The sequence below is a fragment of the Pan paniscus genome, chromosome 20 (assembly GCF_029289425.2).
Source record: "Pan paniscus chromosome 20, NHGRI_mPanPan1-v2.0_pri, whole genome shotgun sequence".
NCBI lineage: Eukaryota > Metazoa > Chordata > Mammalia > Primates > Hominidae > Pan > Pan paniscus.
Window position 1 is genome coordinate 46,181,114 of NC_073269.2, and position 26,480 is coordinate 46,207,593.

The 26,480-nt window shown below is 46.2% G+C and overlaps 1 protein-coding gene across 4 annotated transcripts in view; it reads right to left on the bottom strand.

Moving 5' to 3' along the window:
- Positions 1 to 17,357, bottom strand: part of FCGBP (Fc gamma binding protein) — a 106,377-nt gene extending 89,020 nt beyond the window's left edge. For 2 of the 4 annotated variants that reach the window (XM_063600264.1, XM_055103614.2), the window contains exons 1-5: positions 17,226 to 17,357; positions 16,812 to 16,868; positions 9,318 to 10,565; positions 6,643 to 6,992; positions 182 to 752 (exon numbers count right to left, since the gene is read on the bottom strand). In XM_063600264.1, coding sequence (XP_063456334.1) covers positions 182 to 752; positions 6,643 to 6,992; positions 9,318 to 10,565; positions 16,812 to 16,866 — 2,224 coding nt within the window. In that variant the 5' untranslated portion in view covers positions 16,867 to 16,868; positions 17,226 to 17,357. Of the gene's footprint in view, positions 1 to 181; positions 753 to 6,642; positions 6,993 to 9,317; positions 10,566 to 16,811; positions 16,869 to 17,225 lie in introns of those variants that run through there. The other 2 variants (XM_055103615.2, XM_063600265.1) reach the window with 1 other exon arrangement.
- Positions 17,358 to 26,480: the final 9,123 nt, after the last annotated feature.

The window sequence follows — 26,480 nt, forward strand, 5'->3', positions numbered from 1 at the left end:
TGAAACGTCTCTCCAACCTTAGGCTCATTGTGGACAGAGCTGGCTGTCTTGGCCATCACTAGGCCCCTGGCATTGCCCAGCACCAGGCTGAACCATAATAACTTCTCAGATATTGAGCAGATGCTAGGGATCTCCTGCCCCTCACTGTATGCTCCCAGCCCCCACCCAGGGCATCACTCACGGCAGTTGGCTGGTGATCTCCAGTCCCCAACCGAGATGCCAAGCTCCAGACAGGCCTGGGCATAGGCGCTGAGGCCACGGCACAGGCTGAGCCGCTCCCCACCGACCACACACAGGTCATATACACACTGCTCCAGGAAGGGCCTGGGGTCCAGGGTGTCATGGCAGACAGCGAAGGGGCCATCGAGCTTGGTCAGCATGCCACAGAGTCGGTCGCCCTCATAGTGTTGGGCCTGGCCTGGGGTGCAGGCGGGACAGTTGTTCTGGCAGCCATCCTCACACAGGTAGTCCCCATCATCCAGCTTCCAGCTACTTGCGAACTCCACAGCGTCAGGAGCCAGAGCCCCGTCAGGCGTGAGGAAGTCGTCTGCTGGGTCACCATTATAGTTGCCACACAGCCCGCACACCTGGTCTTGGAAGTGTGCAGGCAGGCTGAGTGCCAGCTGGCAGTCCCAGTCATAAGTGACCACCAGCCCAAAGACCAGCTCCACCACGGCCCGTGGTCCGCTCTGGTACACACGCAGGCGACCCTCACTCAGGGAGACTGGCAGGCGCGAGCGCTGGTTGTCAACCTGCAGAGTGGGTGAAGAGGAGGTGGTCAGGCCCCTGTGCCATCTGGCCTCCAGCCCTCATTAAAGTCTACTTTTTAATTAAAAGTTTTAAATAGGAGAATATAGAAAAAGAATATGTGCTCAAACGTCACTGACTCAAGCCTTCCCTGACTGCCCTATTTTATGATTTTATTTTATGGTTTGTTCTGTTTTGTTTTATAGAGATGAGGTCTTGCCCAGCCTACACCCCTTTTTAAATGGCAGCCTTGGGCCGGGCGCAGTGGCTCACGCCTGTAATCCCAGCACTTTGGAAGGGTGAGGTGGGTGGATCACTTGATGTCAGGAGTTTGAGACCAGCCTGGTCAACATGGTGAAACCCTGTCTCTACTAAAAATAAAAAAATTAGCTGGGTGTGGTGGGGCACACCTGTAATCCCAGTTAGTCAGTTGGCTGGGGCAGGAGAATTGCTTTAACCCAGGAGGTGGAGGCTGCAGTGAGCCAAGATCGTGCCAAACAGAGTGAGACTCTGTCTAAAAAAAAAAAAAAAGGCAGCCTCTCCCTACTCCATAGCCTCCTTCCCTGCTTTCCTTTTTTTTTCTATAGCATCTGGCCTTCTGAAATATAATTCACAAATTGACCATGTTTATCATCTGTCTTACTCCATCAGAATGGCAGCTCCACAAAGACAAGGATTTGGGTCTGCTTTGATCACTGCTTTATCCCCAATGCATAGAACAGGGCCTGATAGAATCCCAGGCACTCACTAAGTGAATTAAGTCACTGCTGCATTTAATAAACATTCACTGGGCACTCACTCTGTGCCTGGCCTTGAGCTGGGAGATCCTGGGAATACGAAGGTGGCGGAGACAGCCCCAAGCCCTACCCTCATGGGGCTCCCAGTCCATTGGGAGAAACAGACACATCACCAGACAGTGAGAGCTCAGAGGGGTCAGGGCAGAGATGGGAGAAGCACAGGCAGAAAAGTCAAGGCCAGGATCAGAAAGGCCCAGGCAGAGGGGTCAAGGATGGGATAGGGGAGGTACAGGCTGAGGGTTCAGAGCTGGGATAGTGGGGAGATAGGAGGCTGTGAAAACCTAGAAAAATGGCCAGATCTAACCTTGCTGGTCAGGGGAGGCTTCCCAGAGGAAAGAATAGTTGTGCTGAGCCTTAAAGGACCAGTAAGAGAGAGACAGCCAAGACAACTGGGAGGGAGTAGGATATTCCCATTCAAATGTCCTGAGTGGACAGAGATCCTGGCCAGTCCATCTGGCTTGGTGTTATAGGCTCAATATCTGTGTCTTCTGCAAAGCCCACATGTTGAAATCTTAACACCCAACATGATGGTATTAAGAGTGGGGGGAGGCCTTTGGGAGGTGATTAGGTCATGAGGGTGGCACCCTCATGAATGGGATTAGTGCCCTTATGACAGAGGCCTCAGAGAGCTCTCAGGTCCGCTTTCCACCGTGTGAGGATACAAGGAGAAGTAGGCCATCTGCAACCTGGAAGAGCACCCTCACCTGAACCTGGCAGTGCTGGTGACCTCATCTTGGACTTCAACCTGGCAGTGCTGGTGACCTCATCTTGGACTTCAACCTGGCAGTGCTGGTGACCTCATCTTGGACTTCCAGCCTCCAGAACACAGAGACGAGGTTGTGTTGTTTATAAGCCTCCCAGGCTCTGGAGAAGCCTGAAGTCTGACTAAGAACCAGGAGATAAGAACTATGTCTCTCTGTGCCCTGGGGCATCTTTTTTTTTGAGATGGAATCTTGCTCTGTCACCAAGGCTGGGCTGCATTGGCACGATCTCGGTTCACTGCAACCTCTGTCTCCCAGGTTCAAGTGATTCTCCCACCTGGGATTACAGGTGCCTGCCACCACGTCCAGCTAATTTTTGTATTTTTAGTAGAGATAGGGTTTCACCATGTTGGCCAGACTGGTCTTGAACTCCTGACCTCAAGTGATCTGCCCACCCCTGCTCAGCCTCCCAAAGTGCTGGGATTACAGGCATGAGCCACCGTACCCAGCCTCTTTTTTTTTTTAATTAATAAAAAAATTTTTTTAATTAGAGATGGGGGTCTCACTATGTTGTCCAGGCTGGTCTGGAGCTCATGGCTCAAGCAATCCTCCCACCTCGGCCTCCCAAAGTGCTGGGATTATAGGCGTGAGCCACCGCACCCAGCCTGGGCATCTCTTTCTTACTCTTTCCTTACACATTCTCTGAGCTGTGCCAGAGCTGAGAATTGAAGTGGAGAAGTCTTAGCCAAGAGGATGGAATATGATAAAAGGAGCAACAGGAGAGAGGACAGCATGAGCAACGGCCCAGAAGGAAGACAGAGCATTCACTCATTCCGGCTCCCAGCAAAGCTTCTGTGAGTCCCACTGTGTGGCCCGCTCTGTGCCAGCTGGTGCTTTAGACACTGCAGTGATGGAGACAGGCCACGGCCCCATGCTCAGAGCTCTCAGTCCAGGATGGCTGCTCCAATCTGTCTCTCCCCTAAGTCCAGTGATCTCTATTTTAATTTTTCTATTTTTTTATGTATGTATTTTTTTGAGACAGTTTTGCTCTGTCACCCAGCCTGGAGTGTAGTGGCAGCATCATAGCTCACTGCAGCCTCGACCTCCTGGGCTCAAGCCATCTTCCTGCCTCAGCCTCCCAAGTAGCTGGGACCATAGGCAGGCGCCACCACACCCAGCTACTTTTTTTTTTTTTTTTTTTTTTGGTAGAGATAGGGTCTCCCTATGTTGCCCAGGCTGGTCTCAAATTTCTGGGCTCAAGTAATCTTCCAGCTTCAGCCTCCCAAAGTACTGGGATCACAGGCGTAAGCTACCATGCCCAGCCAATCTCCATTTTTAAATGACACAAATAATATTCGTTCATTACAGAAAACTGAAAATGCACAGGAGCAAAAATGAGAAAAGAAAATCACCCTGTAGGCAGACACATACAAATGTATAGATCCTGTTGAGTTTTTCCTACCTTTAGATATATTTACACTTAAAAAAAAACACCATGCTGAAGTCACTATTTCATTAACTCCTCTCCTAACAATGTCTTGTGAGTATCCTACTATGATTCTGACAGTAGCTCTGCACCTTTGTCAAGTCACTGACCTCTGTGAGGATCTGACGGAAAAAAAAATGAAAGGCCGGGTGCGGTGGCTCATGCCTGTAATCCCAACACTTTGGGAAGCCGAGTTGGGCGGATCACAAGGTCAGGAGATCAAGACCATCCTGGCTAACACAATGAAACCCCAGCTCTACTAAAAATACAAAAAATTAGCCGGGCGTGGTGGCATGTGCCTGTAGTCCCAGCTACTCGGGAGGCTGAGGCAGGAGAATCGTTTGAACCCAGGAGGCGGAGGTTGCAGTGAGCCGAGATCACGTCACTGCACTCCAGCCTGGGCAACAGAGCGAGACTCCGTCTCAAAAAAAATAAAAAGTAGTTTTCAGAGAGAGGTATAAAATTCTGTATATAATTTCAAGGGATCTGAAGTCCGCCTGAACTTGTGCTCAACCCCTCCAGGGCTGAAGAACACCTACTTTCACCAACTGATTATTAATCGCAGAGATCTACCTGCACACTCACAAAATCAGGGAGGTACAAGAATATTTATTTCAGGTCAGATACAGGGGCTTACGCCTCTAATCCCAGAACTTTGGGAGGCCAAGGTGGGAGGATCACTTGAGACCAGGAGTTCGAGACTAGCCTGGGCAACATAGCGAGCCCTTATCTCTACTAAAAATAAAAATACTTAGCCCAGTATAGTGGCATGAGACTGTAGTCCCAGCTACTTGGAAGGCCAAGGCTGGAGGATTGCTTGAGCCCAGGAGTTTGAGGTTGAAGTGAGCTATAATCACACCACTGCACTTCAGCCTGGGCAACAGGGCAAGACCTTGTCTCAAAAAAAAAAAATCAAAAAAATATTCATTGCAGTATTGTTTGTAATAGTGAACAATGTGTCCATCCACAGGGGACTGGTTGAATGAACCATGGTGTTCATATCCATATAAAGAATTGTGCAGATGTTAAAAAAAAATAGAGGCTGATAGAGAAACTGTTGATAGAGAAACTGTTTCAGAATGTATTGCTAAATGCAAAAAGCAAAGTAGAGAACACAATATATATATACACATATACATGTATATATGTGTGTGCATATATGTATATATATATAAAAATATACTCTCTCTCTCTCTCTCTCTCTCTCTATATATATATATATATATTTTTTTTTTTTTTTTGAGACAGAGTCTTACCCTGTCACCCAGGCTGGAGTGCAGTGGTGCAATCTTGGCTCACTACAACCTCTGCCTCCTAGGTTCAAGCGATTCTCCTGCCTCAGCCTCCCGTGTAGCTGGAATTACAGGCATGCGCCACCACGCCCAGCTAATTTTTGTACTCTTACTAACGATGGGGTTTCACCATGTTGACCAGGCTGGTCTCTAACTCCTGACCTCAAGTGATCCACCCACCTAGGCCTCCCAAAGTGCTGGGATTATAGGCATGAGCCACTGCGCCTGGCCCTGAAGTTATTGAACAGGCAAAACTAATCTATGCTGGAAAAAAAAAATCAGAACTGTGATCATCTCCAGGAGTAGGTTGGGGACTGTTTGGTAAGGCACATGAGGGAATTTTCCCAGGTGATAAAAATATTCTGTATCTTAATGGGCAATTTGGTTACACATTTGCCAAAGGTGAACTATACAGTTAAGATTTGTGATTTTTGTTATATATAAATTTCACCTCCAAAAGAAGTGTGAAAATATTATATTCTAGTTAATGACATGGTGAAGTCTTTTGGGTGATATGTACTTATGTCTGGAACTTTGAAGTGCATAAAAAATAAGAGAGATTGTGGAATGGACAGAGGGATGAACCGATAGATCAGTGTGTGATCAATCAAGAAGAGTACAGTGTTTAGAATCTAGATGATTGGCACCTGTAATCTCAGCACTTTGGGAGGCTGAGGCAGGCCGATCAGTTGAGGCCAGGAGTTCCAGACCAGCCTGGCCAACATGGTGAAACCCCTCTCTACAAAAATACAAAAATTAGCTGGGCATGGTGGCACATGCCTGTCATCCCAGCTACTCGGGAGGCTGAGGCAGGAGAATCGCTTGAACCTGATCCTGCCGCTGCACTCCATCCTGGGTGACACAGCAAGACTCTATCTCAAAAAAAAAAAAAAAAAGAAAGAAAGAAAACTCTAGGCGATTGGCATATGAGCATTCACTGTATAAGAATTTCAACTTTGGACATTTTAATATTTTCATAATAACATGGCGAGAAAAAAGGAAGTAATTGCTCTAGGCTGCTGTTATTCATATGAACTGAATAGAAATGCATTTACCAGAGTCAGGACAGCTGAGGGATTAAGAACAAGGACTCCAGAGCCAGCATGCCTGTGCCCTTAGCTCCACCTCTTACTAGCTCTGAGCCCTGGGGAAGTCACTAGCCTATCTCAACCTCAGTTTCCCAATCTGAACATGTTCATAATAATAATGCCTCCTGCACTGAGTTTGTGAGCATTAAATTCGTTAAGATGAGAAAAGTGCTAAGAAACATATCTGGTGCATAGCAGGTGCTCATTAAATTTAGTTATTTGGTCAACGTAAATCCCCCATTGCTGGATAATTTTTTGTTTGTTTGTTTTTGTTTTATGCTATTATAAACCATGTTGGCATGTTTCCCCCCCAAGTCTCTGTCTCTGAATATCCTTTAAATTTCTAGACGTGGGATGGCTGGAGGGCAGGGTTCTAAGGTCCTGCTACTGATTTTCAAATCCGCCTCCCCACCCTCCAACTCCATGGCCCACTTCCCTGCACCCTGGTTTGAGGTCGGCCATTGGGCTTTGCCTCCGCCTTCGGACCCGCAGCTCATGGATGTTAACCCCCCGAAGCCTCCAGGTACTCACCAGGACGAAGCCAACTTCACCGCGGGTCAGCGACACAGAGTGGCTGTAGGCGCGCACAGTGACGAGGCCCACGTAGGAGACGCGGCGGCTGCCCCGGTGCTCGTTCTTGGCCTCCACGCTGAAGGCGGGCAGGGTGTCGTCCTCGCTGCACAGCTCCGCCATTGTGTACGAACAGGTGCCCATCATGTCGTAGCGACGGCCGTCGAAGGTGGTGTAATGGGGGTCGCCCTGGGCGCGGCAGACAGCGGTGGACTCCGCCACACACCCGGCCTTCCCGCCTACCACCTGGCAGCGCTGCCCGGCTGCGCACTGCACGCCTTCGCAGGAGGGCTCCACTGGGGACAGTACAGCTGGGGAGGGAAGGGAACGGTGAAAAGAGAGAATCAGAAGTGTCCGCGGGGTTGTAATCCCAGCACATTGGGAGGCCAAGGTGAGGGGGGCGGATCACTTGAGGTCAGGAGTTCGAGACCAGCCTGCCCAACATAGTGAAACCCCATCTCCATTAAAAACACAAAAATTAGCAGAGCATGGTGGCACATGCCTGTAATCCCAGCTACTTGGGAGGCTGAGGCAGGAGAGTCTCTTGACCCCAGGAGGCGAAGGTTGCAGTGAGCTGAGATGGCACCACTGCACTCCAGCCTGGGTGACAAAGTGAGACTCTGTCTCACAAAGAAAGAAAGAAGAAAGAAAAGGAAGAAGAAGAAGAAAGAAGAAAGAAGAAGAAAGAAAGAAGAAGAAGAAGAGGAAGAAGAAGAAGAAGAAGAGGGAAGGGGGAGGAGGAGGAAGAGGAGGAGGAGGAGGGAAGAAGAAGGAAGAAGGAAGAAACCGCCTCAGGCCTCAGAGGGAGGCATCCTGGAGCCCACCTTGCCGGGGAAGCTTGAGCAATTCGCTCACAACTGCCCATTTTTGCCCATTTTAAAGGTGGGGAAACCGAGGTCTGGCACCCCACAGGGAGAGAGTTGCTCAGGTCTCTCTGAGAGCCCCATGTTTTCTGATTCTCCAGTTTAACACAGGGCAGCCTAGAAAAAGGGAAGGCAGTAAATAAGAAAAGGCAGAAACGGTCATTAAAATGTTAATTTGTGTTTTTCTCTCCCCCTTTTCCCCGCTTCCCTACCTTCCCTCCAGGGTCAAAAAGAGGTAAGGGATTTTTTTAAGGACAGAAAATGGAAGACAGCCTTCAGCAGGATGAAAAGGACTATGGAGTCAGGCCGCCTAGGTAGGAATCCTGGCTCAACCAACTGGCTCTGAGACACTGGGCAAGTGGTTTTAAACTCCCTCTGCCTCAGTTTCCTCATTTGTAACATGGGGGTGATAATAATACCTCCTTCGTAGGGATCTTGGTGGGGGGTGTTAGGATTAAATAAGCTAAAACTCGAGAAAGCTTTAGAACTGAACCTATGTGTTAAGTGGAGTGTTACCCATTATAATTAATCACCCACCGCTCCCTCATTCTATTTCTCAAGCCCAAAGTGGCTCCTTGAAGTTGGGTGGCTTCCATGCCTTGGAGGGGAGGGGAGGGGCATTTTTGCCAGGTCCAGGAATGCCAGAGTCTTAGCATGGCAGGGACTACATGGGAAGAAACAGCTTTCCTTCATCTGCCTCCCAGTCCTCAAAAGTTTTTGCAGCTGGGTGTGGTGGCTCAGGCCTGTAATTCCAGCCCTTTGAGAGGCTGAGGCAGGAGGATCGCTTGAGCCCAGGAATTTGAGACCAGCCTGGGCAACATGGCAAGACCCTATCTCTACAAAATACAAATTAAAAATTAGCTGGGTGTGGTGGTGCATGCCTATAGTCTCAGCTACTTGGGAGGCTGAGGGAGGATTGCTTTAGTCCAAGAGTTCGAGGCTACGGTGAGCTGTGATCACACCACCGCACTCCAGCCCGAGTGACAGAGTGACACCCTGTCTCTAAAACAAAAAAAGTTTTGAGGGAGAAGCAGTTATCCCCATTTTACAGATGTGGAAACTGAAGCCCAGAGAGATGAAGTCACTTGTCCAAGATCACACAGCAGAGCTGGGATTTGAACCCTGGGACCCTGCACTACACTGACAGCGTCTCATGGGCTGAGCCTGAGGTCACACAAACTGCCAGGTCATATACATTAACTGTGTCAAAAACACGTGAAACACCTAGAAAGATTGCAAGATACTCCCCTCCCCAACGCGTAGTCATCTTATTATCATACATTTAGACCTCCTAAGTTTGGGTATCAACATTCCTACATGAGGTGTGGAGAGTGGCTTAGCAACTGGTGTGGCTATGTCAGTTGCTAAAATATCAAAATATTTCCAAACTGGTTGGTGAGAAGCTGCTGACCTGACTGTCCCCCACAACCCCAAAGATCCCTCCTTCTCAGCACCCTGGCTCTCCCCTAGGGCCCTTTCCAGAACAAACCAACAGACAGGGGCTGATGCCAGCATGATGGGGGCTTCAGGACCCTGTCACAGTGCTTTGGCTGCTGTCTCTTCTGACTGGTAGTGCCCCAGCTCTCCCTGGTTGCTAAATATTTAGAATATTGTTTCTGGGAGGATGGGAGGGGCTGAGAAGACTTGAGGAAGGATGTCGCAGAGAAGAGAAGTGAGGGGAGGACAATCAGGATCCCGAAAGCCACAGAGGAGTAGGTGGGTGGAAAAGCAGTCACCAGGTGGACAGGACCAGAGGACATTTCCATTACTTACTCCGGCCGCAATCAGCTGCTGTTGCATAGCCTATAGCCTTGGCCAGCCCGAAGGTGAGCAGTCCGAAGTTGGTGGTGGCCTCGGCCGTGTGGATCATGTCAGCTGTGCCAAGCTCCACTTCAGCATACGAGAACTCACTGCCTGGCACAGCCTCCCAGGTGAGCTTGGCCCCCACTGCATGCCCATCTATGGTCAGCCCGCTGATAGCCTTCGTCTGTGCCACTACCAGGGCCACGCCCTCACAGCCTGGTACACTCTTGACCACATAGGCTGGGCAGTAGGCCGCCACATCTGGGATCAGGACCAGGTAGGGGTCATAAGTCACTTCATTCCTTATGGCACCTGTGCCAAACAGCAGGACCTGGATGCCCACATTTGCAGACAGGTAGAGTGGCCAGGATGGCCGGACCTCAAACTCTACCACATCACCTGCCTGGAGCCCACGGGAGCCAGTGATACCCCCATGGTTGTAGGTCAGCTTTGTGGCCTGGCTGGCCACAACGAAGGCCAAATCATAGCGAGATTGGGAGGCCAGCGTGGGTACTACATAGTGGGTGCCCCAGGCAGATGTGGGTAGCAGCTGCTCGACCACATGGTTGCAGGTCGTATGTTTCTGCGCACAGCTGTGGCCAGAGAGGACAGCCACGGGGCTACTAGCTGTGACCTTTGACCCCGAGAGATCCATTGAGCTCTGTAGCTGGGCCACATTGTAGGGCTGTAGAGTCACTCTTAGGACATTGCCTGCTGGATAGAACTTGCCGTTGAATGTCACTGACCCCTTCAGCGTGACACTGACCGAGGCACCTGCGGCACCGGCCACCACGGCAAACTCCTTGACATTCCTGGCTGAGGTGCCGGGGGGTGTGAGCACAAAGTACTCGGTGCCTAGGGCCTGGATGGGCCGCAGCAGTGTCAGCTCCGCTGTGTCGGGCTTGGCATTTAGTGCCTGCACAGAGATGGCATAGTCAGAATGGATCACCACCGCATGCTGGAAGATCTTGCTGCCTATCATCTCAGCCTTGGCACTGATGTTGACCATGACCGACTCCCCGGGCCTCACTGTGACCTTCTTTGAGGTGTTGTCTGCCTGGCTGAGGATGGAGACTGAAGCGGGGCTCTCTGACAGACTGGAGATAAGGAGGCGGGGGTAGGCCTTGCTGTAGGCCAGCTGATAGTTCTGCAGGAAGGCTGTGAGGAATTCCTCTCTGCCAGTGTTCTTGAGGTCCACTGAAGCCTCCTGGGTCAATCCTGGTTGAGAAAATACAGTTGTGGGTCCACTTATCCAATCCTCCCCACTTTTGCTCTGCACCCAGAAACATGTTGAGGTATTAACTTGGGCTTTCCCCCACCACCCTTCTCTTTCCTTTCTTCTGATTCATGCAGCTTTCGTCTACAAGCCTTCCTGGCTTTTGTTTTTCAAAAATCTAAACACCTTAGACAGGGCCCTCAAACTCCAATGCTGATGGGGCCAGGCAAGAAATATAAATGTGTGAAACAGTCCCGGAGGGGCAACTGTGGAACTGAAGCACTCCTATACCATCTAAAGTGGGTTGTTGCTTATGCAAATCCATCAGTGTGATACATCTTATCAACAGAATAAAGGACAAAAACTATGTGATCACTTCAATTGATGCCAGAAAAGCATTTGATAAAATTTAACATCCTTTCGTGATAAAAACTCTCAAGAAAGTAGACACGGAAGGAACACACCCCAACATGATGAAATCCATGTACAACAGACCCACAGCTGGTATCATACTGAATGGGGAAAAACTGAAAGCCTTTGCTCTAAGATCTGGAACACAGCAAGGATGTCCACTTTCACCACTATTCTTCAACATATTATTGTTAGTCCTAGCTAAACCACTTAGACAATAGGAAAAAATAAAGGGCATCCAAACTGGAAAAAGAGCATTCAAATTATCTTTGTTTGCAGATGATATAATCTTATATTTAGAAAAACCTGAAGACAGCTGGGCTTGGTAGCTCATGCCTATAATCCCAGCACTTTAGGAGGCCGAGGTGGGTGGATCACCTGAGGTCAGGAGTTCAAGACCAGCCTGGCCAACATGGCAAAACCCAATCTCTACTAAAAAAAAAAGCAAACATTAGCTGGGTATAGTTGCACATGCCTGTAGTCCCAGCTACTCGGGAGGCTGGGGCAAGAGAATCTCTTGAACCCAGGAGGTGGAGGTTGCAGTGAGCCAAGATCATGCCACCGCACTCCAGCCTGGATGACAGAGCAAGACTCTGTCTCAAAAAAAAAACAACTTTGGCTGGGTGCAGTGGCTCAAGCCTGTAATCCCACCACTTTGGGAGGCTGAGCTGCACAGATGAAGAGGTCAAGAGATTGAGACCATCCTGGCCAACATGGTGAAACCTGTCTCTATTAAAAATACAAAAAAATAATTAGCCTGGCATGGTGGCAGACACCTGTAATCCCAGCTACTCGGGAGGTTGAGGCAGGAGAATCGCTTGAACCTGGGAGGCAGAGATGGTAGTGAGCTGAGATGGCACCATTGCACTCCAGGCTGGGCAACAAGAGCAAAACTCCATCTCAAAAAAAAAAAAAACCAAAAAACAAAAAAACCAGAAAACCTAAAGACTTCATCAAGAAGCTATTAGAACTGATAAACAAATTCACTAAACTTGCAGGATACAAAATCAACATACAAAAATCAGTAGCATTTCTATATGCTAACAGCAAACAATCTGAAAAAAAAAAAAAAGGAAAGTAATCCCATTTACAATAGCCACAAATAAAATAAAACATCTAGGAATAAATGAAAGAAATGAAAGATCTCTACAATGAAAACTATAAAACAGTAATGAAAGAAATGGAGGAGGACACACACCAAAAAAAACGGAAAGATATTCCATGTTCATGGATTGGAAGACACAATATTGTTAAAATGTCCATACTAACCAAAGCAATCTACCGATTCAATGCAATCTCTATAAAAATACCAGTGACATTCTTCACAGAAATAGAAGACTAATCCCAAAATTTATGTGGAAACACAAAATACCCAGAATAGCTAACGCCATCCTGAGCATAAAGAACAAAACTGGAGGAATCACATTACCTGACTTCACATTATACTACAAAACTATAATAACCAAAACAGTGTGGTACTGGCATAAAAACAAACACATGGACCAGTGGAACAGAACATAGAACCCAGAAACAAATCCACCCACCTACAGTGAATTCATTTTTGACAAAGATCCCAAGAACATACATTGCATTTATTGAAGATAAATGGTACTGGGAAAACTGGATATCCATATGCAGAAGAGTGAAACTAGACCCCTATCTCTCACCACATACAAAAACCAAATCAGAATGGATTAAAGACTTAAATCTAAGACCTCAGACTATGAAACTACTACAAGAAGACATTTGGGAAACTCTCCAGTTCATTAGTCTGGGCAAAAATTTATTAAGTAATACATCAAAAGCACAGGCAACCAAAGAAAAATGGACAAATGGGATTACATCAACCTAAAAAGCTTCTGCTCAGCAAAGGAAACAATCCACAAAGTGAAGACACAACTGACAGAATAAGAGAAAATATATACAACCCATCTTAGCTAAAGCAATTAGACAAGAGAAAGAAATAAAGGCATCCAAACTGGAAAAAAAAAAAAGAAGTCAAATTATCCTTGTTTGCAGATGATATAATCTGATATTTTAAAAAAACCTAAAGACACCATCAAAAAGCTATTAGAACTGATAAACAAATTCACTAAATTTGCAGGATACAAAATCAACATACAAAAATCAGTAGCATTTCTAGATGGTACTGACAAGGGATTAATAACCAGAATATAAAAGGAGCTCAAACAACTCAATAGGAAAAAAATCAAATAATCTGATTTTTGTGTGTGTGTGTGTGTGTGTGTGTGTGTGTGTTTGTGTGTTTGAGATGGGGTCTTGCTCTGTCACCCCAGGCTGGACTGCAGTGGCACCATCTCAGCTAACTGCAACCTCCGCCTCCTGAGTTCAAGTGATTCTCTTGCCTCAGCCTTCCAAGTAGCTGGGATTACAGGCATGCGCCATCATGCTCGGCTAATTTTTGTACTTTTAGTAGAGACAGGGTTTCCTCATGCTGGCCAGGTTGGTCTCGAACTCCTGACCTCAAGTGATCCGCCTGCCTCGGCCTCCCAAAGTGCTGGGATTAGAGGAGTGAGCCACCACGCCCAGATTAATCTGATTTTAAAATGGGCAAAAGATCTGAATAGACATTTCTCAAAGAAGACATACACATGGCCAGCAGGTATATCAAAAAATGCTCAACATCACTAATCATCAGAGAAACACAAAACCACAGTGAGATATCATCTCACTCGAGTTAAAATGGCTTTTATCCTAAAGAAAGGCAGTAATGAATGCTGGTGAGCATGCGGAGAAAAGCCAACCCTCTTACACTGTTGGTGGGACTGTAAATCAGTACAATCACTATCAATAATAATATGAAGGTTTCTCAGAAAACTAAAACTAGAACTACTGTATGATCCAGCAATTCCTTTCCTTCCAAGTCAGGAAGTCAGTATATGTAAGAGACATCTGCTCTCCCATGTTTATTGCAGCACTATTCCTAATAGCCAAGATATGGAATCAACCTAAGTGCCCATCAACAGATGAGTGGATAAAGGAAATTTGGTACATACAAACAATGGAGAATTATCCACCATAAAAAAGAATGAGATCACCCAGCACAGTGGCTCACACCTATAATCCCAGCACTTTGGGAGGCCAAGGCAGGTGGATCACTTGAGGTCAGGAGTTCGAGACCAGCCTGGCCAACATGGTGAAACCCCATCTCTACCAAAAATACAAAAATTAGCCAGGAATGGTGGCATGTACCTGTAATCCCAGCTACTCAGGAGGCTGAGGCACGAGAATCACTTGAACCTGGGAGGCGGAGGTTGCAGTGAGCCAAGATCGCGCCACTGTACTCCAGCCTGGGCAACAGAGTGAGACTCGGTCTCAAAAAAAAAAAAAAAAAAAGGAATGAGATCCTGTCATTTGCAACAACATGGATGGAACTGGAGGACATGATGTTAAGTGAAATAAGCCAGTATAGAAAGACAAATTTCACATGTTCTCACTCATAGATGGGAGTTTAAAATTTTTAACTGATGAACTCATAGAAATAGAGAGTAAAATGATGGTTACGATGATTACCACAGGCTGGAAAGGGTAGCGGGGACTGGGGGATAAGTAGATATGGTTAATGGGTACAAAAATACAGTTAAACAGTTAGATAAAATAGATAAAATCTAGTATTTGGTAGCAGAACAGGATGACTATTGTTGACAATAATTTATGGTATATTTTAAAATAACAGAGTGGAATTGGAATGTTCCTAACACAAAGAAATGACAAATGCTTGAAGTGAGGGATGCCCTAGTTACCCTGATTTTATCATTACACACTGTATGCCTGTATCAAAATATCACAGGTACCCCATAAATGCAAACCCATAAAAATTAAAAATTTTAAAAATATATAAACTAGTAAAAAAAAATAAAGTGGATTGTTGGTACTAGCTTTCACCTGTTATAATGAAAGAATGTGAGCTTTTTAAAATTGTAAGACCTTCCTGTTTTTCTTTTTTTTTTTCTTCTGAGATGGAGTCTCGCTCTGTCACCCAGGCTGGAGTGCAGTGGCACGATCTCGGCTCACCATAACCTCTGCCTCTCAGGTTCGAGTGATTCTACCGCCTCAGCCTCCCGAGTACTGGGACTATACAGGTGTGTGCCACCACGCACAGTTAACTTTCGTATTTTTTCTTTTTTTTTTTTTCTTTTGAGATGGAGTCTCACTCTGTCACCCAGGCTGGAGTGCAGTGGCGCGATCCTGGGTCACTGCAACCTCTGCCTCCCGGTTTCCACGCCCAGCTAATTTCTGTATTTTTAGTAGAGACGAGGTTTCACCCTGTTGGCCAGGCTGGTCTCAAATTCCTGACCTCAGGTGATCCACCTGCCTTGGTCTCCCAAAGTGCTGGGATTACAGGCGTAAGCCACCATGCCTGGCTGTTCTTTCTGTTTTTAAAGAAAATGTGGCTATCTGAATTTTCATGTGAAATCTCCAACCCACAATTGTTTTAAGCACTTTGGGGCTCAAGATGGATGTACTCTGCTGCCAGTGTATGATTTCCATCTTTTTACAAACTGGAGTGCAGTGGCTTAAACACAACACACTGCAGCCTCAACCTCCTGGGCTCAAGGGATCCTCCTGTCTCAGCTTCTGGTATAGCTGGGACCACAGGCACGCACTGTGTGCCTGGCTCATTTTTTAATTTTTTTCTAGAGGCAGGGTCTCACTTTGTTGCCCAAGCTGGTCTTGAACTCCTGGGCTCAAGTGATCCTCCTGCATCAGCCTCCCGAAGTGCTGGGATTACAGACGGGACCAACTAACTGTACCCAGCTGGTTTTTGTCTTAATAGGACTTGTGGGGGCCAGGCGCGGTGGCTCTTGCCTGTAATCCCAGCACTTTGGGAGGCCAATGCGGGTGGATCACTTGAGGTTAGGAGTTCATGAGCAGACTGACCAACGTGGTGAAATTCCATCTCTACTAAAAATGCAAAATTAGCCGGACATGGTGGCATGGGGCACCTGTAATCCCAGCTACTAGGGAGGCTGAGGCAGGAGAATCGCTTGAACCCAGGAGGTGGAGGTTGCAATTAGCTGAGATCACACCATTGCACTCCAGTCTAGGCAACAAGAGTGAAACTCCATCTCAAATAATAATAATAATAATAATAATAATAATAATAATGGGACTTGGGGGTTTGTGAAAAGGGGATAAAGAGAAGAAGGGGATTACGGAAGGGTGGATGAATTGTCTCTTAGAAATAGATGGCAGTGGGGGCTTCTGACCACCCCCAACTAGGAAGAGCGTCCCTGGGGCTGAGGAGAGAGAGAGAGATCTAAGGAATCTTGAAGAGAGTGTGGGGGCTATGGAATGACCACCTTCCATATAAAGGGGGCTTTGAAGGATATCCCAGGGGGCCAGGGGATCAGGAACAATGGACATTTCAAAAGTAACCTAGATGGATGCTGACTGGTGACGAGAGGGCCCTCATATCCCATCCTCCCCCCAGTACTTTGGCTTTATCCAAAATTTTAGTTTTGGACACATCCCTGGGAGAAGTGGGAACAACACCCTCCAAGAATGACTTTCGTGAAATTTTCCATCAACTTAGCAGAATGAGGCTCAGAGTCAAAACCTTAGTTGAGTTGCAGAAAACCAAGAAAGTTCTTGCACACTTGAGTTTGGGGACTAAGGTTTTTACCTGTGCTCCCATCCAGAAAAGGGTGAGAATCGGTGAATTCTACCACATCCCCCCGCAGAGCCTAAGGGCCTCTCTCCTGTCTCAGCTAGCCTGGGGTGACATGTGGAGGAGGCACACATGGAAGGCGTGGACCCACGCAGAGTTCCCCAGATTGGAACAAGGACATGGAGAGGGTCTTGGTCTGACTTACCCCACAGGAGGGTTGCTCCAGCCCAGAGTATCCACCAGCTCCATAGGGCACCCATGGCTGCAGTAGGAAAAGAGAAAGGATCATAGAAAGCTGATCCACCACCTCTGCTGGAGACTGTCCTGGGCAGAAGGGCCCACTCTCATGACAAGGGCCACCTGGGACCATGAAGGCTGAGGTGGGGAAAGAAGTCGGGCAGATTGGGCCAGGGGGTATGGATCCAAGGACCAGTGTGTGTGTATAGGGGAGGCTGGCTGTCCAGCAGGTCTGGAGGTGGGGTGGGGAGGGCAGAAGCCAGGGATGGGGTGGAGAGTTGGCTGTCTTGTGGGTCTAGGGTAGGATGAGGAGGCCTACAGCCAGGGGCAAGAGTAGGGGACCTGCTGTCCCACTTCCAAAGGGGACCCCAGCCCTTCTCACCTGCAGGTCCCTGGAGCTGCAGGGCCAGCCCTGTGGCAGGGCTATATAGTGGAGTTTCTGGGCCACACCCTGGGCCACGTGCCAGGCAGATGATGCCAACTTCCTGAAGGAGGCTGCCATCCTCACGGCCAGATGAAACGGGAAACTGTGAAGGCCTGAGAAGGAGGGACGGTGATTCTGGATGCCTGGGTTCCAAGAAGGGAGTGAGGACAGCTGGTGGCCATTCCCTGTAAGCCTTCTGGAGAGTTTGGTCCTGGAAGGGTGGGGTCCCTGAGGGAGACAGCTGGGGAGCAGGCAGATGAGCACCTGGGTCCCTGGGTGGAGGTGGGGTGGGGTGGGGGTGTGGGCAGTGAGGGTGGGAGGTGGCATGTGGTCATATTTGCTGGTTTAGTGGCTAGATTCCTTCCTTTGGCTCCTGCCAGGAACAACAATGAGGGACCCATATCCGGGTCCTGGTTCCTTCTCAGTCCCCACAGGCTGGGGAGTCCCTAGCCACCCACATCCTGCTTCCAGACACCACTAGGGGCAGGTGTCTGGGATGGGCAGGAGTCTGAGGCTGTGGAGTGGGACAGAACACCTCCACCACAGCCCAGCGGGGCGTCTGCGGTTTCTCATCTGCAAAATGGGAACACCAAAACCAGCCTCTCTGGGCATCTTTACGTCCCAGAGATGTAAAAAAATTCTCAAGGACTGTAGAGCTGGGGGGCAGCCTCCTCTGGTGTGGGCGCAGGCCAGGATGCAGGTGGGCACTGGGACTGAGGCGGTGTGTGAAGAAGGGACAATGGCCTCTGTTTCCTGGTTCCACACAGACACCCGGATTCTACTTCTGATCCCAGACACCTGCTCCTCAGTGGTGCTGGAAACAGGATATAGGTGGCCAGGGACTCCCCAGCCTGTGGGGACTGAGGAAGAGCCAGGACCTGTTGGTTTTGGAGTTTTTTTGTGTGTAGGGAGGGTTTGCTCTTAGCAGGGGCTAGCTGAACAGGTTTAGGGGACTCTGTGCCTCTCCATCACCCCAGAATTTGCCTGAGATGGGAGGTGGAGGTCTAGGTTGCACACAAGGAGCAGAAGAATGAGCTGAAAGTTGGGCTTTCTCAGCTGGAGTCAGCTCCTCTGAGGGGCTGGCCTGACCCATGCCCTGCCTGCCTTCTCCCTGACTCAGGAGCTCATTGTTTGCTGGGGGAGTCTCCCCTGGGACCAGCAGCTGCAAAGCCTGGGTGCTCTCTTGGACCAACACCCTAGCAGCTGCTGCCCCTGGGGCTCCTCCTCTCTTATCACAGCAGCCTGGGCCTCTGGGAGGCCAGAGCGGGTGGGGGGCTTCTCTCTCCCTGGAGCTCCAACCAATCCCCATGCCCACCCAAGAAATGTTCCTGGAGGGAAAGATAAAGGCTAAGAGTTGACTGGGACATAAAGTCAACCAGGAGAATGAGGTGAGTAAATAGGAGACTGGCTAAAAGCCAGAGATAACAAGAAACAAGCAGGGGCAGGGGACCCACAGGAAGTGGAAGCTTTGGGAAAAGGATGCCTGGGTCCCTGAGGGGTCTAAAAGTTGGTGGAAGGGGCTGCTGGGTCCCTGAGACAGAGAAGGACTCGGAGGAGGAGACGTCGGGATTCCTAGGAGGAAACAGCAATTGCAAACCAAGATGTGAAAATTCTCTGTCTGAGGCCAGGCGCAGTGGCTCAGCTTATAATTCCAGCATTTTGGGAGGCTGAGGCAGGAGGATTGCTTAAGGCCACGAGTTTGAGACCAGCCTGGTTCAAGACGAACATAGTGAGACCCTGTATCTACAAAAAAATACAAAAATTAGCCAGGCACGGTGGTGCACGCTTGTAGTCCCAGCTAGTTGGGAGGCTGAGGCAGGAGGATCACTTGAGGCCACAAGGTCAAGACCAGCCTGGGCAACATAGTGAGACCCTTTCTCTACAAAAAATATAAAAATAAACCGAGTGTGGTGGCATGCACCTGTAGTCTCCACCATTCAGGAGGCTAAGGTGGGAGGATTGCTTGATCCTAGGAGTCTGAGGCTGCAGCGAGCCGTGATCACGCCACTGCACTCTGGCCTGGGGAGAAAAAGAAAAAATAAAATAAAATCCTCTGTGTGCCATACGCCTCTTGTAATTAGAGGCACTCAGAGACAAATGGGAGGTGAAGGGAAAGAATCAGGGTGAGTTTCATGGGTGTTTCTGGCCCTCAATTCTCTCTAAGCCTTGGGGTTTCCCCTGGTTGATCACAGAAAGAAGCTTCCTGCCTTCAAAATTCATCATCGCTCTCCACAGCCAGAGTCCCCAGAAATGGGGTGGTTGTGGTGGGAGATCTCACAAATTAATACTCTGTATGTGCCAATCCCCTTGGGTCTTCTTTCTCACTCCTTTTAAGGCCCAAGTGGTGTGTGTGTGTGTGTGTATGTGTGTGTGTACACCCCTGTGCTTTACCCTGTATTATATCAATTCTCAGGAAACCCTTTGGTGACCCGGGAAATAAACTCTGGGGACACTTCCTTATGGTCAGAGAAATCGCATCCATCCCTCCACTGGCAGCCTTGATCTGAGCCCAAACAAGGGTATTTGTGTACCTGAGCCTTTCGGCCTCTTCCTGCTTATCTGCTTCTGTCTCCTTGCAGCATGGGCACTGGCTATACCATCCCAGACCCCTGGGCCCCTCTGACTAGTCTTGGCTTTATAGACCAGAGCACAGTGGAAGAGAATTTACTCTCTCCAGCTAAATTCAGGCTTGCGGGCAATTTCTAACTTAATTCCTTTACGCTCTGGATCCCACAATCCAACTTCCATAAGCACTGAACATTTTGTTAAACTCTCCAATGACCCATTATTTGCCACTTGCCTCTAGTTCCTTCCCTCTAACATTTGACATTCACACTTCCTCTCTGCCTATAATAATTGAAATTCTATAGGAGATGTTCTCTGACCGTAATGGAATCAGCTTGAAATGAATAACAGAAAAACAGGAAAATCTCCACTCACAAGGATATTGAGCAACTCACTTCTAAATAATCCATGGGCCAAAGAGGAAGTATCAAAAATACATAGAATTAAATGAAAATGAAAAGAAGATATTTCGAAATATGTGGGATATAGCTAAAGGGAAATTTATGGCATTAAATATTTACATTAGGAAAGAGGAAAGTTCTTAAACCAATATTCTAAGCTCTTCTTACACAATAAAGTAGTAAAAGACCAAAACAAACACAATGCAGAAGAAAGGAAATAATGAAGAGCAGAAATTAATAAAACTGAACATGAGAAAATCAATGAAACGAAAGAACTACTTCTTTGTTGTTGTTGTTGTTGCTAACAAGAGCAAGGCTTTGAATTTCCCAAATGTATTTGTGGATTTGTCTATTGTTGAATTGAGCATTCTATAAATATCAATTAGATCCTGTTGATTGATGCTTTTATTCAGTTCTTTGATATTCTCACATATTTTATCCTGGTAGTTCTATCAATTTGGTGAGATTGATGTTTTTAATTCTCCAACTATATTTGTGGACTTGTCTATTTCACCTTTCAGCTCTATCAGTTTTTGCTTCATGTACTTGAATCTCTGTTGTTTGGTACATATACCTTAGGATTGCAATGTCTTGGCAGAATGATCCTTTGTTTTTAGCAATGTTTTTCGCTCTGAAGGAAAGTATTTTCGTATTAATATAGTACTTCCTTCCTTTTAAAAATTTATATTTAAAATTTTATATATATATATATATATATATATATATATATTTATTTTTTAGACAGAGTCTCGCTCTGTTGCCCAAGCTGGAGTGCAAGGGCATGATCTCGGCTCACTGCAGCCTCTGCCTCCCAGGTTCACGCAATTCTCCTGCTTCAGCCTCCCAAGTAGCTGGGATTACAGGCACCTGTGACCACGCCTGGCTAATTTTTGTATTTTTGGTAGATACGGGGTTTCACCATGTTGACCAGGCTGGTCTTGAACTCTTGACCTCAAGTGATCTATCTGCCTTGGCCTCCCAAAGTGCTGGGATTACAGGGGTGAGCCACTGCGCCCAGCCTAAAATTTATATTTATAATAACATAAATTAATAAAATTAATATATATTTCTATTCTTTTATTTTCAACCTACCTATGTTGTTATATTTGGAGTAAAGTTTTTTGGAGACAGTATCTAGTTGGATCATTTTTTAAATCCACTCTACCAATCTCTGGCCTTTTATTTCATGTAAGGAGATAGACTATTTACATTTAAAGTAGTTATTGATATGTTTGGACTTAAGTTTAACATTTTAATATTCATTTTCCATTTGTTCCATTTCTCATTCTTATTTTTTCTTGCATTCCTGTGAGTTACATGAGCATTTTTTAGCATTCCATTTTGATTCATATTATTTTCGAATACATAATTTGTAGAATTTTCTTAGCACTTGCTCTAGTACAATATACATATGTAACTGATTATAATCCAACTTATGAATATTTTACCACTTTGATTGAAGTGTTGAAACTTTACATCCATATAGATCCTTTTACCCTCCCACTTATACATATGCGTGTGTGTGTATATACATATAACTATTTTAAGTATTGTCTCTTCCTATAGACATCAGATAATACTATAATTTTTTCTTCAACCAACTACGATTTTTAAAAACTCATGAGAAGGGTAATCTGCTATAGTTATCACTATTTTTGTCCATTCTGCTATTCTTCCTTCCTTTCTAAAGTTCTGAGCCTTTTCCTGTAATCATTTGGAGTTTGGAGAACTTCCTTCAATCATTCTCTAAAAATAATTCTGCTGATGGCAAAGTCTTGTAGTCTTCCTTCATCTAAAAGCTTTTTATTTCTTCTTCATACCCCATAGATAGTTTTGCTGGATATAAGATTCTCGGCTGGGGGCGCGGTGGCTCACGCCTGTAATCCCAGCACTTTGGGGTGCTGAGGCGGGCAGATCACAAGGTCAGGAGTTCCAGACCAGCCTGGCCAACATGGTGAAACCCTGTCTCTAATAAAAGTACAAAAATTAGCCGGGCATGGTGGCGGGCGCCTGTAGTCCCAGCTACTTGGGAGGCTGAGGCAGGAGAATCACTGGGAGGTGGAGGTTGCAGTGAGCCAAAAGCACACCACTGCATTCCAGCCTGGAGGACAGAGCGAGACTGTCTCAAAAAAAAAAAAAAAAAAAAAAAAAGATTCTCAGCAGATAGTTATTTTCTTTCAGCACTTGAAGAGTATTGCTGCAGGCTTTCTTCTCCATGGTTTTTGATAAGAAATTTTTTGTCATTTGATCAGTGTTCCCTATAGACAATTTATAATTCCTCTCTAGCTGCTTCCAAGATAGTTTCATTGTTTGCCTTTGTTTTCATAAGTTAGTTATACTGTGTTTTGGCATGGAATCCGTCAGATTTATTCTGTTTAGCTTCTTGCATCTGTAGGTTTATGTCTTTTGCCAAATTTGGGAAGGTTTGGTCATTATTCTTCAAATATTTTTCAGCCCCACTTTCTTTTCTCCTTCTGTTAATCTGATAATACAAATGTTAGCTATTTTATAATTGTCCTGCAGGTTCTCTGAGCCCTTGTTAGTCATTTTCTGTTTCTCTTTTTTAAAGTTGATTGTCTCTCTGTTTTTTGGATTGGGTAATTTTTATTGTTCTATCTTCAAGTTCACTTCTTATTTCCTTTGTCATAGTTGCTCTGCTCTTGAGCCTTTCCAGTGAGTTTTTATTTTAGTTATTGTATTTTTCAGTTTTATCATTTTCATTTGATTCTTTAAGAACATACTTTCCATTTCTTTGGTGAGATTTTCTTTTCTTTCCCATCTTTGCAAGGAATTTCTACTTGCTTGGTGAAACATTTTTATGATGGCTACTTTAGATCTTTGTCAGATAATTCTAAAATCTTTCATCTCAGTGTTAGATTGTTGATTGGCTTTTCTCATTCAAGTTGTGATTTTTCTGGTTGTTCATATTATGTATGATTTTTAAATTATATCCTGGACATTTCTGGTATTATGAGAGGAGACCCTGGATCCTATTTAACTCTTCCATTTTAGCAGTCACTGTTTTTAGGTTAGCATGCAGGTCCTGGCCTACTTTTGTGTGCTATGATTCCAATGACAATTTAGTTTTCAGAGCCCTTGCATTATTATTCTGGTCTATTTCATTTGCCTGGTGCTGGTTGAGCTCATACCCAATTCCTGTTAGTACCACCAATGGAGGTTAAAAGCATTTTCTTGGGGCCTGCTTGGTGCTGCTAGGTTAGGAGTAGGAGACACTGGCACAAAAGGGTGGAGAGTACTTCCCTGGGCTGTGTGGTGCCAGCGGGGCTCTTCCTTCATCTCTGCCATCCACTAGGGTGGGGAAAGCACCTACCTGGGTGCTTTCTGCTGCTGGATAGGGGGCTGGGGAGATGCTGGATCTAGACCACCTCCTGTCGTTGGGTGAGAAATTGAGAGATGCTGGGCCACTGAGATGTTTCTCGAGTTCTAAGGCCCCTTGTCAGTTTTCCTTCTTTTTATCTTTCAGAGTCCTCTTAAGAATGTCTGTTATGTTATTCCAGGGTTTTTAGCAGAGAGGAGCCAGGAAAAATAAATCTATGTCATCTTGACAGAGATGTTACCATCATCCTGGCTTGTTGTAGTCTCCTAAGATAGAAATCAAGTGAGATTACCAGACACAGTATTAAAGAGAAAAAAAAAAAAGTTTGTTTCAGTTTGTGCAGAAGGGAGGTCAGCACCATGAAAGGAAAAGGGTAGGCTGCTCCCCACAGGGAGCAAGTCGATCTGTTTTGTAGGGGTCCAGATGCCATGATGTGCCTGTCATCATGTGTTAACAAGGGATTTCTTGGCGCCTGCATAATGGTTCAACATGGTTTTTCATACATTGCATGTAATATTGGCATTTTAAATCTCTACCTCTGAGCATGATTTTTAGCATTGAAATAAGGAAATTATCACTGTAAGTTGAAACTTAAGCTGTTCCTGTGGCTTCCTGGGGAAGTCCCTAAGCCCCTAAAGCAGGAACTTGTGGTTAATAGCTTCTTGGGCCTCTGATGCTGACTGGCTGGAGATTAGGTATAGAACAGGAATTAAAAGAAATAAAGAATGTGTAAGCAAAACTTAGTTGTATGTAAGAAAACCCAATTCCCCCTGAGGAAGAGAAAGAGCTGGAGTCCTTTAAAATTAACTGCCTGTTTTTCTATGGCTAGTGAGCCTTATCTCTCCCTTTCCCAGGCATTGTGAAGACTCTGTTTCTCTAGCTGTGCAGCTGTAAGATCACTAGACAGATAATCTCAAGTCGTAAAACATGCTGTTCCTTGAAAAAAAATGATATAATGCATGTCTCAATTGAATGACTGTCTTTGTTTCTCACTTCTGTGATACGCTTCCCCCTGCACAGATCTCCCCCAGCCCCACGAAATGCTTAAAAGGTAGCTTGACTCTTTGTTCAGGGCTCAGTCCTTTGGATGTTAATCTGACTGGGTCGGTGCACCTGAATAATTAAATAATTCTTCCTCAACCCCACGGTCTCTCTGATTCCTTAATTATCCTGCTGCAGATAAGCTACAGCTTGAGTAAGGGGCTTTTGTTCTTTTTCACTAAACCACCTCAAAATAGGAAGCCAGCCAGCTGTCTCATTCCCAGCCAAGAGATTTCATTCTCCTTATTCTTAAGGAGCAAAGGTCTCTTCTGGAACTACTTCCTGCTAAGCATGGACATAGTCTCTACATCTATTTCCAGGAGGAGTAGAAATTTCTTATGGCTTGCTGAAGGGGCTGATACGGCTCTGGGCTAGTGGTCTCTGAAACAGGCTGGAAGCCTGGCAAGACCATTTACTTGGCATGAAAGCATTACAGTCTGAAAGACGTGAATTTTACCAGCAGGTTAAACAAGCATGGTTTAAAAATTAAAAATTTAAAGATTAAAAACTTTAAATATTAAAAGAAGAAAGATAGCCAATAAGGGCTTAAGAAAGGGAGGAACCAAGTTACAAGCCTTACAAGGGTAAGGTTGATCTGACAGCATTCTACACTAAGTTGACTTCCTTTACCGAAAGAGTGTAACCAATTTCCTGATTGTAAATCGCCTGGGTGTTAACCTCTACTCGCCCCAGTAGTATTTATCCAAGTGCAGCAGGAGGTGTGGTGACTGTACAAACGTCTTCCTGTTCAGCTAATAAGTAACCTAGAAGTCTTGCATGATGATTAACTTGACATGAAACTATTGTAGTCTGAAAGACACAAATTTTACCAGCAGGTTAAAGAAGCATGGTTTAAAGATTAAAAGAAGAAAGATAGCTAATAAGGGCTTAAGAAAGGAAGGAACCAAGTTATGGAGGGTAAGGCCAAGCAGTTGTCCAACACCACATTAGCAAGAGAATTGAGGGAGGTTTTTAGCCTTTCCAGGGCCTGTCTCACCTGGTCCACTATATGCCTAGGGCTATTGTGACTCCAGGTACCCTGCACCCAGACTAAAAGGAAGAGGTTACAGTGAGATAGAAGAGGGTACAGTGGCCGGGCGCGGCGGCTCACGCCTGTAATCCCAGCACTTTGGGAGGCCGAGGCGGGTGGATCACGAGGTCAGGAGATCAAGACCATCCTGGCTAACACGGTGAAACCCCCATCTCTAAAATACAAAAAATTAGCCAGACATGGTAGCATGCACCTGTAGTCCCAGCTACTTGGGAGGCTGAGGCAGGAGAATCCCTTTAACCCAGGAGGTGGAGGTTGCAGTGAGCCGAGATCGTGCCACTGCCCTCCAACCTGGGCAACAGACTCCGTTTAAAAAAAAAAAAAAAAAGAAGAGGGTACAGTGGGAGCATGATTCATGCCAGGCCCTCACCATGTCTTGAGTATGACCTGTGCACCTGAGCTAATAGGGAAATGATCCCAAACCATCTTACCCAGCTGGGGTAATATTTTATTATTATATTGTCTGCTAAATTTTCCCCAAGTTGATAATGTATTTTACAGCCTGATTTAAGTCTTCATCTATTAGAAAGTTTGTCTTGAGAAAGGACTGCTCCAATAGGTCATTTTAAAAGGGCTGAGCTTTAAGTTCCCCTTTGGGGTGGATCTTATTCTTAGTAAGGCAATAGGGAGGCACTTAATCCATGATTTCTGGGCTTCTTGGCATAGTGTAGCCAAGGTTCTTTTTAAGGGTTTGATTCATTCTCTCAACTTTCCTGGAAGATTGAGGATGCCAGGCAGGGTGAAGTTTGTATTGGATGCTAAGACTGCTAGACAGCCCTTTGGTGACCTAGGTGATAAAAGACAGCCTGTTGTCACTT